This window comes from Micropterus salmoides, unplaced genomic scaffold (assembly GCF_014851395.1).
Source record: "Micropterus salmoides isolate LMB-PRFRI ecotype aquatic unplaced genomic scaffold, ASM1485139v1 Ms_hic_scaffold_23, whole genome shotgun sequence".
Classification (NCBI taxonomy): domain Eukaryota; kingdom Metazoa; phylum Chordata; class Actinopteri; order Centrarchiformes; family Centrarchidae; genus Micropterus; species Micropterus salmoides.
The window spans coordinates 13702709-13718963 of record NW_024041484.1 but is presented as its reverse complement, the minus strand read 5'-3'; the positions used below and the strand labels follow the sequence as shown (position 1 = coordinate 13718963).

The window sequence follows — 16255 nt, the reverse complement described above, 5'->3', positions numbered from 1 at the left end:
TTTACAGCAGGAAATGATTTTAATTATTTAATAGACTATATACATTTACATATAAATTCATTGGTTTGTCAGAAATAATGGTTGGTTTGATTTTCATCCTTCACAATTCACGCTTGAAGTGCTCAAAACAAAAAACAAAACACACAAAACAGTATACACAAATGTTAAGCTGCCGCTACAGTAAAACTACACAGTCATAAAGAAATACTTCATTCATTATCTTGAACATATCATCTGAGACTGGAGAGACTTTGTTTTCAGGATGTGTTATGTTTTCTACATTTATCCGTCAGTTTTTCTGACCAAGAGAGAGGCCAGAAGTATCTGATGAGGAATGTGTTCTGAAATGTCAGTGGGTTTATTGTTCTGTTTCTCCATTATCTCTTTTTCAACATCCAGCTCTTTCCCCATGTCATATAATGAAAATGGCAAGTTTATCCTTCAGCTAACACACATGTCGCAGGACCTTTAAGGGAAATATAAACATGGTTCACAATATTTTGTTTGCAGCCTTGAGGAAAAAAAACAGTTACTAAAATGTGACACAGACCATCCAGTAAAGGAGGAAGAGCGCATTAAGTGATTTGGGACCACAAGTGCAATTTTTGTTGACAATTATGGTTTGAGTTTGGTATTTACAGATCCATGGCTCAGTCTCATACAGAGTTCACAGCCTTTGTTGTCCTTGCATTGATGAAATCAGTTTTCCTGTAGCCACACTGTTGAGAGAAAAAGTTTTGAATATGGACACTATATTTAGAAGAGATTCTTAAAGCCAAAATGTATTTGTTTGGAATTCTTTCACTTGCTGCCCACAGGGGTAGTATAAAAAAAGAGAGCAATGCAAGGTGGCCAAACAAGTGAATTAAATACCTGACAGACCCAATCCTATTAATGTAATATTGCCATGAAGCATCCTCTCTCTCTCTCTCTCATAGCCGACACTGTCGAATTTTCTACAACAGGCCTAAATTTTCAGTGTTATGTATGTTATGCTGTACAAAACTGAAATGACTGGCGGCTATTTGCTTTGTCTACGGTATAAAACATGACACCTCAAATAAAAATGTTTTTTAAAGCTTCTAATGGTTCATAAATAGATCCGATAAACATCAAAGAGGCTGCAGAAATACATGCAGATGGGATGGCAACATGTGTTGAGCAGCATCTAAACAATGACTCCAACCTGCTCACTGTGTGCAGACAATCAGGACAAATGACTAAGACATTAGTATTGTATTGCATGAATAGGAACCCACCTTCTTGTAGGCCCCATGGAGATCACTGTGATTCCACATGGTGTGCAGCAGGACGCATGCTGCCTGACCTGCTCTGGTTGGTCCATGACTAGGAAATTTAAAATAATTAAGAAAAATGCTCTTGTAATATAAGTATTAAAAGCTAGACATTCCAGGCTCTTTGCCGTCACTACATTCTTCATAAATAAATCAAACAGGACATTATTCAGTTTCATATAGGAGCACTTTATGAGCAGCGATAAGCTGAGCGCAGACTAACCCGTTGTCCTTGCTGCTGATGTTGATGATCTTTGGGAGCGCTCTCTGGTTGACGATGGCCCTGACGTGCTGCGTGCTGCTCTGACTCAGGTTGATGAGGATTTGACACAGAGAAACAGTCACCTCAGTGGGCAGGTCTGTGCCGGTGTAGTTGTTGGGTAGCATGCCCACCACTTCTGGCAACAACTGCTTCACTTCAGGGTAACAAATATAAGATATGTTGAGAGTGTGCTGTTTTTTAAGGTAACATTCATGGTCCAAATGTAAACAAATGCTTTGTGGAGAGAAATAAACATGGTTAAACATCAAAGTATCTCAGGTTTGAATGGAAATTGTTACCGATGTCAGGGTGCAGTTTTTGGTAGCGCGAGAAGTTTTTTATTAGCGATATGGCTGTCCTCCTCACATCACTCTCTCCTTCCTTTAACATCTTCTTGACATGCTGAAGGCCATTTTCCCGTTGGACAATAGTTAAGGCAATAGCTTCAGTCACCTGCAAGGCCACAGAAAACACATCAAATGTGTGAGTTTGAATTTGATTAATATAACAATGTTTTTTTGATGCTGTTAAAGCAGTAGTTCTCTAATGGGTCATGGATGTTGAGCGGACCTAAACTTGCATGAATATGATTCAGGCGGTGACATAAAAAAACAAAGGTGCTCTGATGCTAACAAGACTATTGTGCTAACCCGAATCTTGCTTATTCCAATCGCCTGTATTGTTAATGATTGATAAAAAATGACATCCACTTTTGCTGGGGAGGAGGGGCATGAACTTTTTTTGGCTTCTTAATGAGGGTGTGACAGAAAAAGTTTGAGAACCACACTGTGAAAGGTTTGTTTACATCAATAGTTTTTGTAAACAGTCTGACAAATAGTTTTTATTGTGATCAGTTTTCCATCTACAATTCCCTGTACACATTGTCAAAGAAATACTCAGTGTGCCTTTAAAAAAAAATAAAATGAGTGACATGAATGAGTCAGATTTGTTCCATTACATGAATTTCTCCATAATCACCAAAAATAATAATTTTGAAAATTAAGAATTAAGAATTAAGAATTTTCTTGATTAACTCTGTGTTATATTATAAATTTAAAATTAATTTCCATAACTTTCCAAATGTCTCTACTCATTTTGTAAAATCACTTCAACTTAGTTTCAGTTATCAGACAGAGATGTAATCCACAGACTGCTGGTAAAATAGGTGCGACATTTAGTATCCAAAACATTTATTACATTTATTACTTTGGTGTTTTGACTGTGGTTCAGGAAAGTACAGCAGGTACAAGTAAAACTAAAAATACAGTAAAACTAAAACATTAAATCCAAATATGGATCTACAGAAGTCTACAGCTGTATATGTCAGTAGTCTTTATATGTTATTTTCCTCTTTGCAGAATGAACCTGTAAAACTTACTGCTCCGTTCCCAGCTGTGATGTTCTGCAGGGCTCCGATGGCAGCTTCCTGGGTGTAGTGACGCACACTGCGGGCCATCAGTGACAGGTACATCCGGATAGTGATGGCGCTCCACAACCACTCTATGCCACGGGGGTTGGCCTTCTCCTCCAGCAGGGAGCACTGTTGCTCCAGATGCTGCAGAGAAAAGGGTTTATGAGCTGCAGCTGATTTTATATTGGTGGTGTTAACTGGGTTCATAATGACGATGAGGCCACTATTATGCAGCAGATTAACTATGAATTACATGCCTACTTTTTTGTCTGTGTTGTTTTTCTTGCTTTTTGTGCTTGAGTAGACATTTAAAGTTTGTTTTATGGCTGACCATCCATGCCATTTTGCATCATACTGTAAATTCCTATAATTATAAAGAAATCACACTGCCTAGTGCAGTCAATGAGCAGCTGCAATGCAGATTGGATGGGCATGCAAAGACTTTTTTCATTAAAGACACAGTGAAATGAATAATACATTTTCCAAACTGTTATCCCCTATCCCTGTTTTTATTTTCTATTTGCTTGTTACATACTAGAAGTCTTGTTACATGCTAAATATATGTTAAAAAAAGAGAGTATTATTTTATCAATATCCCTCTACTTTCTCATCCTGTAGAGCAGTAAAATATTTTTGATGGCTTTCACTCCCCTGATTTAACACACAAAGTTCAGTTTTCTCATCACAAGAAGGGCTACTCTGCCTTTGAGAACTGTTGTATAATGTCTTCTGTGACTCTGGAGGAAGTAAAATAACCTTCATTATGTAATCAGGGTTATCCATACTAGGGACAATACAGTAAGTCAGGATACCTCCACATAAATATGACACCCCTCTCCACACATATGTGTACTACCCTTAAATTCAAGTAAGGGAAATCTTAATGGTATAGCATACACTGACATTTTATATAATTGTGAGCTTCTAACTTTTTGCAAAGCGTGTGGTGTGGCAGATCTTCACTGGCCTGCATAGAGGCCTGAACTCAACCCCACATATACACATACATCTCAAAGATACACTAAGATAAATGCAAGCATTCATTTGGAGTTTTGTTTCTGTCCACCTGACAAAAGTCCATTTGGTCACTCTCCTTTTAGCTCTGGTTTGGTCTCCACCAACTCATGAGGGAAATATCAGAATCTTTAGCTCTACTATGCTGCCTAAATAGTTGCTAATTTTGTTTTATCTGCCATTGGGTGCTGGACAGGAAGCATACAGTCAGTTTTTAGCGCTCCTTTTGTCTGGAAACAAGAGCAAGGAGAGTGAACCTTGAACTGAAAACACTGCAGAACTGAGGGGAACTGCAGTAGTCATTATTCTCTGTGGGTTTCTAACTGCTTTTGACACCTTTCATATACTGTTAATCTAAAAATATTTATTTGATCTAATTTCTTAGATATTAGAATGAATTTATTAGTAGTTTTTAATTCTAGATTTCATGAAGCATTTAAACTTTAAGTTCTTTGCATTGTTGGCACAGACGCACCAGGAAACAGCAGGAATGTAAAATGTATTATTTGGTTTGACGTTTCTCTCCACACACATACTTTGTATATAAACCTTTTCAGAAGCTGTTTTATGGGTTATTAAACCTGCAGCAGTTTTTACAGAATATCGCTCTCAGATATTATACAGCAAGGACATCTTTTATACTGTCAATGTGGATTATTGTTTGAAGGGATTACCTCTGTGATCTTTGCACTGCGATAAGCAAAGCAGCCGACGGGAACCAAGTTTTGTTGAGATTCCCGAACATCTCTGATGTACTGGTTAGGAAGCTCTGCCTCTATCTGATAAGACAGGTTGTGCAGGATGCAGACACAGTTTTCTGTGGACTTCATAGCAGATACATAGATAAATATCAAATTAAATGCAGCATGGCAAGCTGTATAGTCCAGTGAGTTTGGCTTTGTAAGTGAGACCCAACTGTTCCTGAACTATTGACTTTAATCCAGTGAGAAGCAATAGGATTTATATGAATGACCTGACATGCACTACAGGATAGAAAAGTTACAAAATATGTGCATGTGGAGGAGAACGATTTAGAAATTCTGACATGTAGACCAGTTATAAGTTGCACAATAGATCAAACCACTGAGCCGGTTGATGTGAAACAGACAATAAATGGTATCTCTGGAATGCTTATCATATTCATTTCACCTTGTCATCTGTCTTATAGTCAGCTATGGATCCCCGGATGTAGTAGACCAGAGAGTCAATAAGATTCTCACACTCCCTCATTGCTTTCCTGCTGTGTGGTCCAGCAGAGCTCAGATTTCTAGAAACAGAAACAGTCAAAGTAATGTGATATTTGTGTTTGTTTCAGTCAGATGAGCATTTTTCAGTCCCACTGAAACCATTTTAGAAAACTTAGCAACATTAATGACAAATAATTCTGATAATTATAGTAAGCCAAATGAAAATTGCATCTTATGTCAAACACATCTTTTAAAAAAGTTAATGGATGCACCATTTTGGATCTCAGGCATTTTCATAACTAGTAGCAAGCATGAGAAATTATTTCAGACTACCAAACCATTTTTATGTAATCCTACTTCCCTAGGAAAATAAATACAGCTATTAACATTGTAACTCCACACAACAGGTTCTTTGTGCTGTGATGAAATTTAAATTGGAGAGGAACTCATCATTTTTCTCATCCACAGGGAGCTCAAAAGGTTTGAGAACATGATTAGGAGAACATGATAACAGCAGAGCAGAGAGAAGAGAGAGCCCAATGAATAATTCAGTCTCTCTCATTTGATTTGGCTATAGTTGCCAAGGGAGTAGTACTTCTGATATCTCCTGCTTGGTAAACAGAGAGATGATATATGTCTTAACAACTAAGCCAACAATATGATACATAATCTTAGACCACAACATTTAAATTGTAGTTTTCCACAATACCATGGCAGTAGAGAACTTGTATAAAAAATAGGATAGGGATTACTTATGATTTTTTTGTGACTAGGCTTAAATAGAAAGCAGTATTAGTCTTGTTATTTTTAGCCACGCTAGCTAGATGTAGTGGAGAATGAGGCTTTTCGCCACACTTTATACTTTCATTTGAATCCTTCAAAAACTGAATATATAATATATTCCCTTTCAATGAGTAATGGAGGTCTCAACTCGAAATGGAGTAACCTGACTCTCCTTAAGCTTATTCAGTTCAACTTCAAAAGATATGGACTGTCAAATACGTCTTGCACTTGTGACAATTATTCTCATCGTGGGGTTGCTGTGTCTCAATTCGCGCCCTTCCATACTTACACATACTGTTATGATTGCATAGTTGCATTCACACTGACAAGTATGGCAAAATGAGTACCCAGATGGAAAACTCTTAACGGTCAAAAAGTTGAGCGTGGAACACTGGACACTTTTCACCCTCAATGGTTTCCATCTTGGCTACGTAGCGGAAGAGGAAGGAGCATCATCTTATTTTCAAATAAAATGGCGGTAGAGGAAGCTGCGGCAGTTGCAATTGTCAAGTACATTCATTTTACTCATAAAACTTAAGTTATTGTTTTTGGAGCCAAGGAAGAACGACTGAAAGTCAGTGCTCAGCTTCAATCGGTAATATTAAAAACCACAGACCAAGCCAGAAATCTTGGTGTAGTCATGGACTCAAACCTGAATTTAAGCAGCCACATTAAGACAATTACAAAGTCAGCCTACTATCACCTGAAGAATATTTCAAGGATTAAAGGACTTATGTCTCAGCAGGACCTGGAAAAACTTGTCCATGCATTTATCTTTAGTCGATTTGACTACTGTAACGATGTTTTCACATGGCTCCCTAAAAAAGACAGCTGCAGCTGATTCAGAACGCTGCTGCTTTCATCCTCACTAAGACCAAAAAAGTGGATCACATCACTCCAGTTCTCAGGTCTTTACACTGGCTTCCTGTATGTCAAAGAAATCCTGCTGTTAGTTTATAAAGCACTAACTGGTTTAGGGCCAAAATACATTTCTGATCTTCTGCTTCGTTATGAACCATCCAGACCTCTCAGGTCGTCTGGGACAGGTCTGCTTTCCGATTCCTTTCTGAGTCTAAACTAGTCAGTTCAGTTTTTCTGCTCCATATATCTAGAACAAACTCCCAGATAACTGCAGGTCTGCTGAAACAGTCAGTTCTTTTAAATTAAGACTGAAGACTTTTCTTTTTACCACTGCCTTTAATTAAATCAAATGTAAGGCTACAGATCAATATTGTACAATGCACTGTGACTTTTACAGTCCTGTTTTACCCTATTTAACTCTTTAAAATTAATTTTATCCTGTTCTAATTTTCTATTTTACTTTTTAAAAATTATATTTTAATGTGTTTTTTTTCACTTTCCCTATGTTGCTTTTATGTTTTATGTAAAGCACTTTGAATTCCCTTGTTGTTGAAATGTGCTATACAAATAAACTTGCCTTGCCTTAATGAATGTGAAAACCAACCCTGTTCTCCCCTATTGTCATGACTTTGGTAATCCGCTGACTTTTGCTCTTGCACCACCACCAGCTTTTGTGGTTTTAAATAAATGTCTTGACAACTATTGGAATTTCAATTAGTTAATTACTCTGGTTTATAAGCAAATTCCTGCTAAACTAATGACATTACCATCAGCTTCTCCAGTACTGTGTGATTAGTGCTCACTAGCAAATGTTAGAATGCTAACAGGCTAAACAAAAATGGTGAATATAAACCTGCAATACTGTGAGCATGTTTGAATAATGATGTTAGCATTTAGCTCAAGTAGGCTACAAAGCTACAAGCATGGCTGTAGACTCTCATTGTTAAGATGACTGATAACTGAAACTGAAGACACTGAATATTTCTTTACTGCATCATCAAGTTACTGTCCTGTTTGTTTCCTTCTTTAAATTCCTTTTATTGGGAGTTTGCCACCAAGATTAATTGGAAATCAAAATGACTAATAGTCCTTTCCACAGAAATCCTTGTCAGTATTTCTTGCTTATTATTGTAGCAAAATAAAGCTAAAGCAACAGTTAACACCTTGTTAACACCTTGTTGTTTACGCACAGCCTGACACTAAATTGTAGTTCAGCCATCTGTAAACTCTTGCCCTTTGTAATATCATAAAAGTATTGCCTTATGCTGCACAACAATTACCAAACAATAACTCTACTGTGGATCTTTTTTACTGCTAACTAACTTTTTCCACCAGTTTTTTTTCCCAAATGTGCCATTCTGTTCCATACTGATCACAAAGTATGACTTTGTGGTCGTTGGTGTTAAAGTGTAATCAATTTTTATGTATTTAATGTCCAGCAAAGCACATGCCTATTGTTGTAGACATTCTCAAATGCCATATTTAGTTTGGTACGAGCTGATTATCTAACTCCAGTAATGTGTCTGTTTACTTTTCTATAATCAACACGGCACAAGCCCTCTGAGTATCTCGTTTTAAAGCTAACAAAAGAAGCTTACCGCAGGCAGCCAGTAGCACTGTAGAAAACATCAGCATCAGCTAGGAGCTCGTCTTTTGGGTTTTCCCCTTCAGAAATACCAGAACTGGGCACCAGGACTGACTGGGTGAGGACTGATAACGCCTCTCTTGAGAAGCGCTCCTTCAAAAGGTCATGAGAGGAGAGGTTCCACAAAAGACCTAGGAGTGAGATGGAAATTTACTTTTTTATTTGCAAAGAGCTTTATGTCAAATGTTTTGCTAAACTAGGTCTATATTTAAAACCCCTACAGTGCCACCCTTAAAGTCAGCATGTGTATATAAAACAAGTACAGTTGGGGTGACAATATTACCAAATAGTGCAGCAATCAAAAGTAGAAAATGTGGTTTTAAACATTGTCGAGATCCTCTTTATGTAGGTAAGTAAATAGCTGACCAGTAAGTTCCCTTCTGGTCTCCACATCTCGGCTGCTCTTCAGTGCATGCAAAATGGTGGCCAGGCCGTCATTTTCCTTCACCTCCATCTTGTTTTCGCTGCTCTGGTAAACTACATTGCGTAGTGCCCCAGCTGCGACATGCTGCACTTCCTCATTGTCGATGCTAAGAAGCTGCAGGAGCTTTCCAATCCCACGGAGACAGTATACCTGGGAACAAGAGTGGATTATTGATTGACAGATTCATTGGCAGACAGACGCAGAATCTAAATAAGCCGTGCCATTCAAATGTCACGTATTAATTCATTGACAACATGAAAGTGAAAATAACACTGCTGTTTCCCTATTTTATTGTTCCTTCTAAATGCTCTGAATCTACAACATTTAAAGTGTGTCTGAGATGTCTGTTTTTATGTGATTGAGCTAGGGTTTGAGGAGAGAAAAATACTTAAAATCTTATATTTCAAATCAGGCTTGGACTATTTTGTTTAAAAACGGTTTGGATACACTACAAATAATAATAATACACTTTATTTAAATAAATAGTAGGGTGGGTCATATGCAAAAGACACATTTCAACCCCACTTAACATGACTTGTGTCTGTTGAAATGTTGCAGTAAAACCTACTACAGACATTATCTAGAGTGATAAGATGTGGTAATATGTTGCAATAAGTGCCACAAATGAAAACTTTGAAATCACTGCAAAATGATCCCAGACAATGCATATGATAAAACATACCATCTTTTTAGCATCTGCACTCTTGAAACATTGACTCTGTATGTGGCTGGCTGCACAGATCAGGGTTTCGTCATTATCCTGGGTCAGCAGGTTCACGGCCCTCTCTAACGTCATCTCTGGGGGCTTCTTCTCTGACTTCCTGTGTGAGAAGACAGCCATGAATGCAAAAACCCCCCCCCAAATGTCTCAGACATTACAGGACACAAACAAACACATAATCTTACAGTGTCATGACATTGTGTGCCTGTATCTGCTGAGTGGGGAGTTCTACTTCCATCTGCCTCCCCATGTCCACCTCCATGCTGGCGACCGAGGGTGGGTATGAATTCAGTCTGCGGGGACCCTGACTCACCCTCCTCATTTGACCCAACCAGGACAAGCCTTCATCATGCTGGATAGCTCCAAGCACCATATCACCATTTCTCTGCACTGTATGTTTCTCCTGTTTGACAACACTTTGGTTAGGATTCCAGGAAGAGCCATATTTGCCACTCTGAAACGCTGCCTTCGCAAGCACAGGCCGTGGTGCGACTGTCTGTCTAAGTGACCTATGGCGGTAGGTCCCGAGTGCAGATGTGGACATGCTTGGCCGCGTCGCACGGGGTGCCTCTGAGAAGGCATAGCGTTGAAATGAATCAGCAACCACTGAGTGGTCTAACAGAGTGCCCCCCATGTGCGACTGACTGGGTCCCGGATGGGAGTATGTCCCAAAACGGAGACTACTATAATTGAAGCATCTGCGAGGTAACGCTGGGCTCTCTGGTGGAGACACTTCCACTCTCCTGAATGGTCTCTGCACATTGTTGCTTGAAAGAGAGCGGCTAGCGAAGCCCAATCCATTTACCTGTGAGAAAAAAAAACACAATCCACACTTTTATTCAATCCAGATATTTTTTTCAGCTGGTTCTTTCAGTTTAAAGTCCTTTATTTAGTATTTATATATATATATGATTACTGAGTAATATAATTCATTAAAAAAAACATTCATTCTCATTGTATTTATAACTGAACACCCGCATACAAACTCCACTATTTAATTTACACAAATGAAATGTCTGAAATGTATTGTCTTAAACTGTGCTGTACGAAAAAAATGGGGTATTATATAGTAATATAATATAATTCCCTATTTACACAAGTTGCCATGTACAACATTTTTTGTTTCTACAATAAGCACATTGGCAAAATCTCCTGTATGTGGAGCCAGGCAAAATGTGGTAAAAGGTTATCAGACAAGTCAAAAATATAACTGAATATATCCAAACATCTTAAATTAGAGTTTAAAAAGGAATCTAAAATTTTATATTTTTCCTTTACCACTAATCACATGATAAAATACATTACACAGTCAGTTTGAGGGCTCCATATACCTAGAGCTAACACGGTCACAAATGATCTATAATGTCAAACTACATGTAAGAACACAATGATTCATTTGATAAGCCTGGAAGCTCTGAACAAACTGCAGCAACAGACCATTTGACTACATTCAAATGATGGAGTACAATTTTTAACGTGCAGCCTGATATGCATCTATGAGTACAAGTAGTTCTTTTATAATGGACAGGTACAAAATTAAAAAGAGGACAACTCAAACACGCAAAGTATTGAACTCATGGCTTTCTGTCATAGAATTTTCTGCATGAGTTTTAACAGGGTGAAAGGACAATCAGATCAGACGTTTTAGTGACAGAAAATGATCAATGATAGTAAATAGTTTGTGTGTGTCTGTACATGAATAGGGAGAGCGAGGTAAACCAGTCCCTTACCTGTCTCTTTGGTAAAAGTCCATCTGGAGCAGCAAAGCTGTTGGCTGTGTTTTTCTGTAAATGGACACCAGCTGAAACAAGTTGAAGAGGTTTTGTTAGTGTACTGTTTCACACTGTAATTCCTAAACGCATGGATACACTACCACTTCCTTGGGTTGGGGGCATGACTCCTAACCCGGCTGCCTGAGCTGAGACAGTACAGTGCACACTCGTAGTGCTGCAGGGGTCTATAAACTATCGCAAACCAAATATCATGTCCATTTGCATTATGACAAGAGGATGGCAGATGAGATAGGTATTTTAAACCCTGTCTATGTCTGTTATTTAAGTGTTTCATTAAATCATATAATTGCCACAAATACCAAGTTCCACGTTATTTATCAAATAACATAGTTAATTGATACTTTCTTAACTTTTGGTTGGACAAAAACAGACATTTGAACCTTCGGCTTTATGATATACATTTTTAAAACGATTTCCCCATGTTTTATAACCAAGCAATTAATCACTTATTATAGAAAATAAGTGCCAGATTAATCAATAATGAAAATAATCGTTGTAGCTGCAGCCCTATTAATATGTAATTGACAAATTTCCCTCTAGACTAAATAATTTCTGACTCAATATTCATTAACGCTGAGCTTATTCTACTTTTTCAGGTCTGAAATGACTTCACACTTGTTTTAGTTATGGAACTCGCTTGAGAAAGCCAGCTGAAATAGTTTCATTTTTTCGTCCTACATTAGACCGACATGGTAAATCATCTTGTTTAAATTCATATAACCTATTAATAAGTAGTGACAAACTTATCTTTTATAGAACAATAAAACAACAAAAATATTAGTATTATTTTTGGTTTACGACTGACTGGAGTTCACAGCTGACCCACCCTTCACTTTATTTAGGCTACCAGTGCAAAATAAATAAGGGCATAACCCCATGGAAAACAGGCCAGCGGGTGAGATATTAAATTCAAGCTTTGTCACCTGTCGCTTTGATCTCCCTTTAGTTGGATGAATGAAACTGCAGAAACCTGTTGGACAAGCAAAACACTATGCAGCATGCATTCCAGTCTCAAAATATACATGTATTTAGTCTAAATGATAGTAGACATCCAGTAAGCTAACCACAGAGCGTATCCTCTGGATAGAGAAGGCCGCTTATAGGGTTTATAGCAGTGGTTCCCATCTTAGGGATTAGGACCCCTCCACAAGGTCAAAAGATAATTAATGGAACACGAAAAAAGAAAAACATTGTTCTGCTGCTCAAATTTCTTTAACCTAATTGTTGCTTTTTATTCTCTTGTAAAATATTATAATATAATAATGGTTTCCCCTTGTTGGGGTCTAAAAGTTAAAGTAAAACAATCAAATGAATCAAACTGAGAGGTTTATAGGAGAAATCAGTGTCAACCAATGATGATGGGTCACATCACCAGCAAGTACACACTTCATTAAAAGCAGTCACGAACCAAAACATGCTGGAAACTATTGTTTAATAGCTTATAGTTCAACTGTCTTATACAGTGCTTCCCAAACAAAATTTCAAAAAGAGAAAGAGGCCTAGATAACTAGTCTTTGTTTTAAGTATGAATAGTGTGAGGGCGCCTTGTGAATATTTGGCCCCCAGAGTGTACCACCCTCAGTACACACAGGCAATTTTGAAAATAGTGGGCTATCTCATAGGGGTGACCTGATGTGCATCCTGATGCGGATACATTTGTTAACAGCCTAATATCGGAGAGCCTATTTTCGGTATCCTGTGACTCATCCATTCATTAATCAAGACAATATAAGAAAACTGGATATTACCGTTTGATGCGGGCTTTCTTGCCTTCCGTGACAGTGTGAGCTGAACCTGCTGGTGAACGCGCAGACTCCGGTCGTTAGAATTCAGTTTCGTCGAGGATCTTGGAGTCGGCTCGGCCGGCAGAGCCAGACTGGTGTCATCCAGCACGAAGGAGTCCTGCGCAGGTAACGCTGATTTAAAAAACACCTCTTCCATTGTGAATAAATTCAAATCCGCTGAGAGTCTAGGTCGGTCGCTTCATTTGACTCGATATGTCGGATAATGTCCTTCTTTGTTGTCCCATTCAGGTGGGTCGACCGACGTCCTGACACTGAGGAGGGCGGGGCTAGAGGCGGACTTACCTGAGGTGTCAGGTGTGGGGAGGTAGGCCTATCGGTTAACATTACTTTTTAATATTACAATCAGTGTGGGATGTAACTAAATAAATTTACTCGGTCACTGCAGACTACTTATAACCAGGGTAGGTAATATATTTCAAATGCATTTTTGTTATAGACTATTTGTTGAAATTCTCTTTACATCCTGACAGCAATTAATAAATCAAATGCCCATAAACCCATCCAATCATTTCATTAGGCTGAAGTACAATTAACTCAGTTGTACTGTAATTATTTTCAATTCCTGCTACTTACGCCTACTACATTTCAGAGGGTAGTGTAGGCCTACTTTTAATCTACATTAATACAGCTTGACTATTCAAGGCATTGTAAGCAACTGATTCCAGGAGTTCAACTGGAAAGGATAAATGTGATTTTTTTTTACAAGGTACAAGGTAGATTTATTTGTCACATTACAACAGGTTGCAAAGTGAAACTGGGTTTGTAACTCCCTTCTGCTACAAAGCAATTAGAAAAATGGTAGACAGTAATAAACTATACTAATTTCTTTCTGTCCGCTCCATATATCACAGAGAAATCAACACATATGTTTAATCTTTCTATCGCAACAGGCTTATTTCCTAGTGTATGGAGGTCGGCTCAGGAAGTCACTGCTCTACATAAAGGATGTAATAGAAATGATCTAGATCAGGGGTCTGAGAGTCTCAAGTCTGAGACTGTGGGCCTCCCCTCAGGCTTGGCAAAAGGCACCTCCTTGACCTTCCTTAGTTTCCTTAGAGGTTAGTTTCACTCAAGTCCAAGATGCCTAAGGGATCATGATTATGTTATTTGATGCCATAGACTCAACAATTGAACAAAAACAACCTAATATTGCTGTTTAACATAATTTCAGACTACACCAAATACAAAAAGAGGTCTGTCCTGAGGCATTTATTGTTTCTGACTCTGGGAAAGTGGGAAATACAGTAAAATTCCCCTAAGCTACTGTATCTCTAAAATATCTCTTCAACCAAATCACACACATTTAGGATATTCTATCTCCTTTTTATAACTAATGTAATATTTTTTCACTGAGCCTCCCCTGGAACAGTTTAGAAACCCCCCAACTTGGAACACGTCTGATCTAGATAATTACAGAACAATAGTAGGTAGTGTCCAGGGTGAGAACACAAAAGGTGTTCTGCAAGGCTCAATTTCGGGTCTGTCCTCTTCACCATTTATATTAATAATATTGTCACATCATTAAGTGGTTGGCAAGTCCGTCTTTATGCTGATGACACTAGTGTGTACTGTATTGCTGATTCTGTACAATGAGCCAATGAAAACCTGCAACTTTCCTGTAATGCTTAAACTGGTACTTAATACAAATAAGACAAAATTCATACTGTTTACCAGAGACACCGATATTGATCATAATAGTATGCGTATATCCATGGCAAATGAATCTAACATTGAAATAGTTACTGAATATAAATATCTTGGCATCTGGCGGGATGAAAAAATTTACAGTAAAATACCATAAAGACAATCTTCTGCAAACTATGTCAAAAAAGTGACGGAGCAGTTTACAGGAGAAATCACACTTTGTTAACCAGTGACAATGGGTCATTAGCACACACTGCAATTTAAGATGGATAATTTATCTTTATTATAACTATGAATAATGTGAGAGAGGCGTGTGAATGTTTGGGACTGCCATCAGAAAATAGAAACAAGTCTGTCATATAGGGGTGGCCCGATGCCCGTGCATCTTGTTGCAGTCACCTGTGTAATAGTATCTGAGAGTCTATTGTGTGGTTAATCAAAATCACAGAAGAAAAATGAACGGTCTATCATTCTGCCCTCAGATTTATTACTGGTGATAGCTACGGCACTCACTATTGTATCCTGTTTGATAAAGTGTGGTCTTTTCTGGAAGAGAAGGACAATAGACATTGTTATTCATTAAAGTCCTTGTTGGAAAGCTGCCACCTTATGATGCTGGACTGGAACTTTGGAGCCAACCTAACTCACTAAAAATTATATATCTGATTTATACCATAGACTGTTTATACATGTAAGGTCCCCCGAAGGTGTCCCAAATGCTTGGAATGATCTTTAACACACACTGAAAATCAATACTCTACAACCTATCCCAAATTTCCCTATGTGTAACTGTTTTAACAGATTTTTCTTTAATCTCATATGTAATTTAACAGCTGTAGTGTAACTTAACTTTAAATATTATATCACATGGTTACAAGACAATTTAAATTATGGTTATAAATGCAAAATAACGTACCCACAAAGTAGTTATTTTTAAGTAGACTTTTACTTGTAATGAAGTATTATAATAATGTGGCATTGCTACTTTCATTTACTTGTACAACATCTGAATATTTTTTCCACCACTGATGATCATAAACACACCCAATTTTTTATGAGGGCACACAAAGTCAACTTTCAACTAGCAGGTGCAGGCTTCTGCTCACCTTGGGATGAATAAGTAATAGACACCTTTAGGAGTCACGATTAAGTTTTCCACACTAGACCAGAACATCGCCCCCTTTGCCTCGAGTTGTAAGGGGATAGCCAGACAGAAGAGCGAACTGTTTAACCCAAAATTGTCAATGCCAATAAACGTATAACATCACAGATGCTAATCCCTGCTGAGAATGGGGGGTTGGAGGTGTGAAGCTGCCCACATTTTTTACTCCCGGGTGCTACAGTAGATTAATCTAAGCAAAGTATTAAAACATAAAACCTTTAAATGTTTTGACATCATGGCTCATTAGG

At 38.0% G+C, this 16255-nt stretch overlaps 1 protein-coding gene across 1 annotated transcript; it reads right to left on the bottom strand.

The window, feature by feature from the left end:
* pkp2 (plakophilin 2) lies at positions 1-13440 on the bottom strand. Its single transcript, XM_038739051.1, has 13 exons — positions 13145-13440; positions 11334-11404; positions 9789-10408; positions 9565-9703; positions 8825-9032; positions 8412-8589; positions 5132-5249; positions 4657-4806; positions 2936-3112; positions 1857-2010; positions 1519-1711; positions 1260-1347; positions 1-719 (listed from the first exon to the last, which is right to left on the bottom strand). Exons 1-13 carry the CDS (start codon positions 13335-13337, stop codon positions 657-659), a joined length of 2352 nt encoding a protein of 783 aa, XP_038594979.1. The 5' UTR covers positions 13338-13440; the 3' UTR covers positions 1-656.
* Between the last annotated feature and the right edge of the window lie 2815 nt (positions 13441-16255).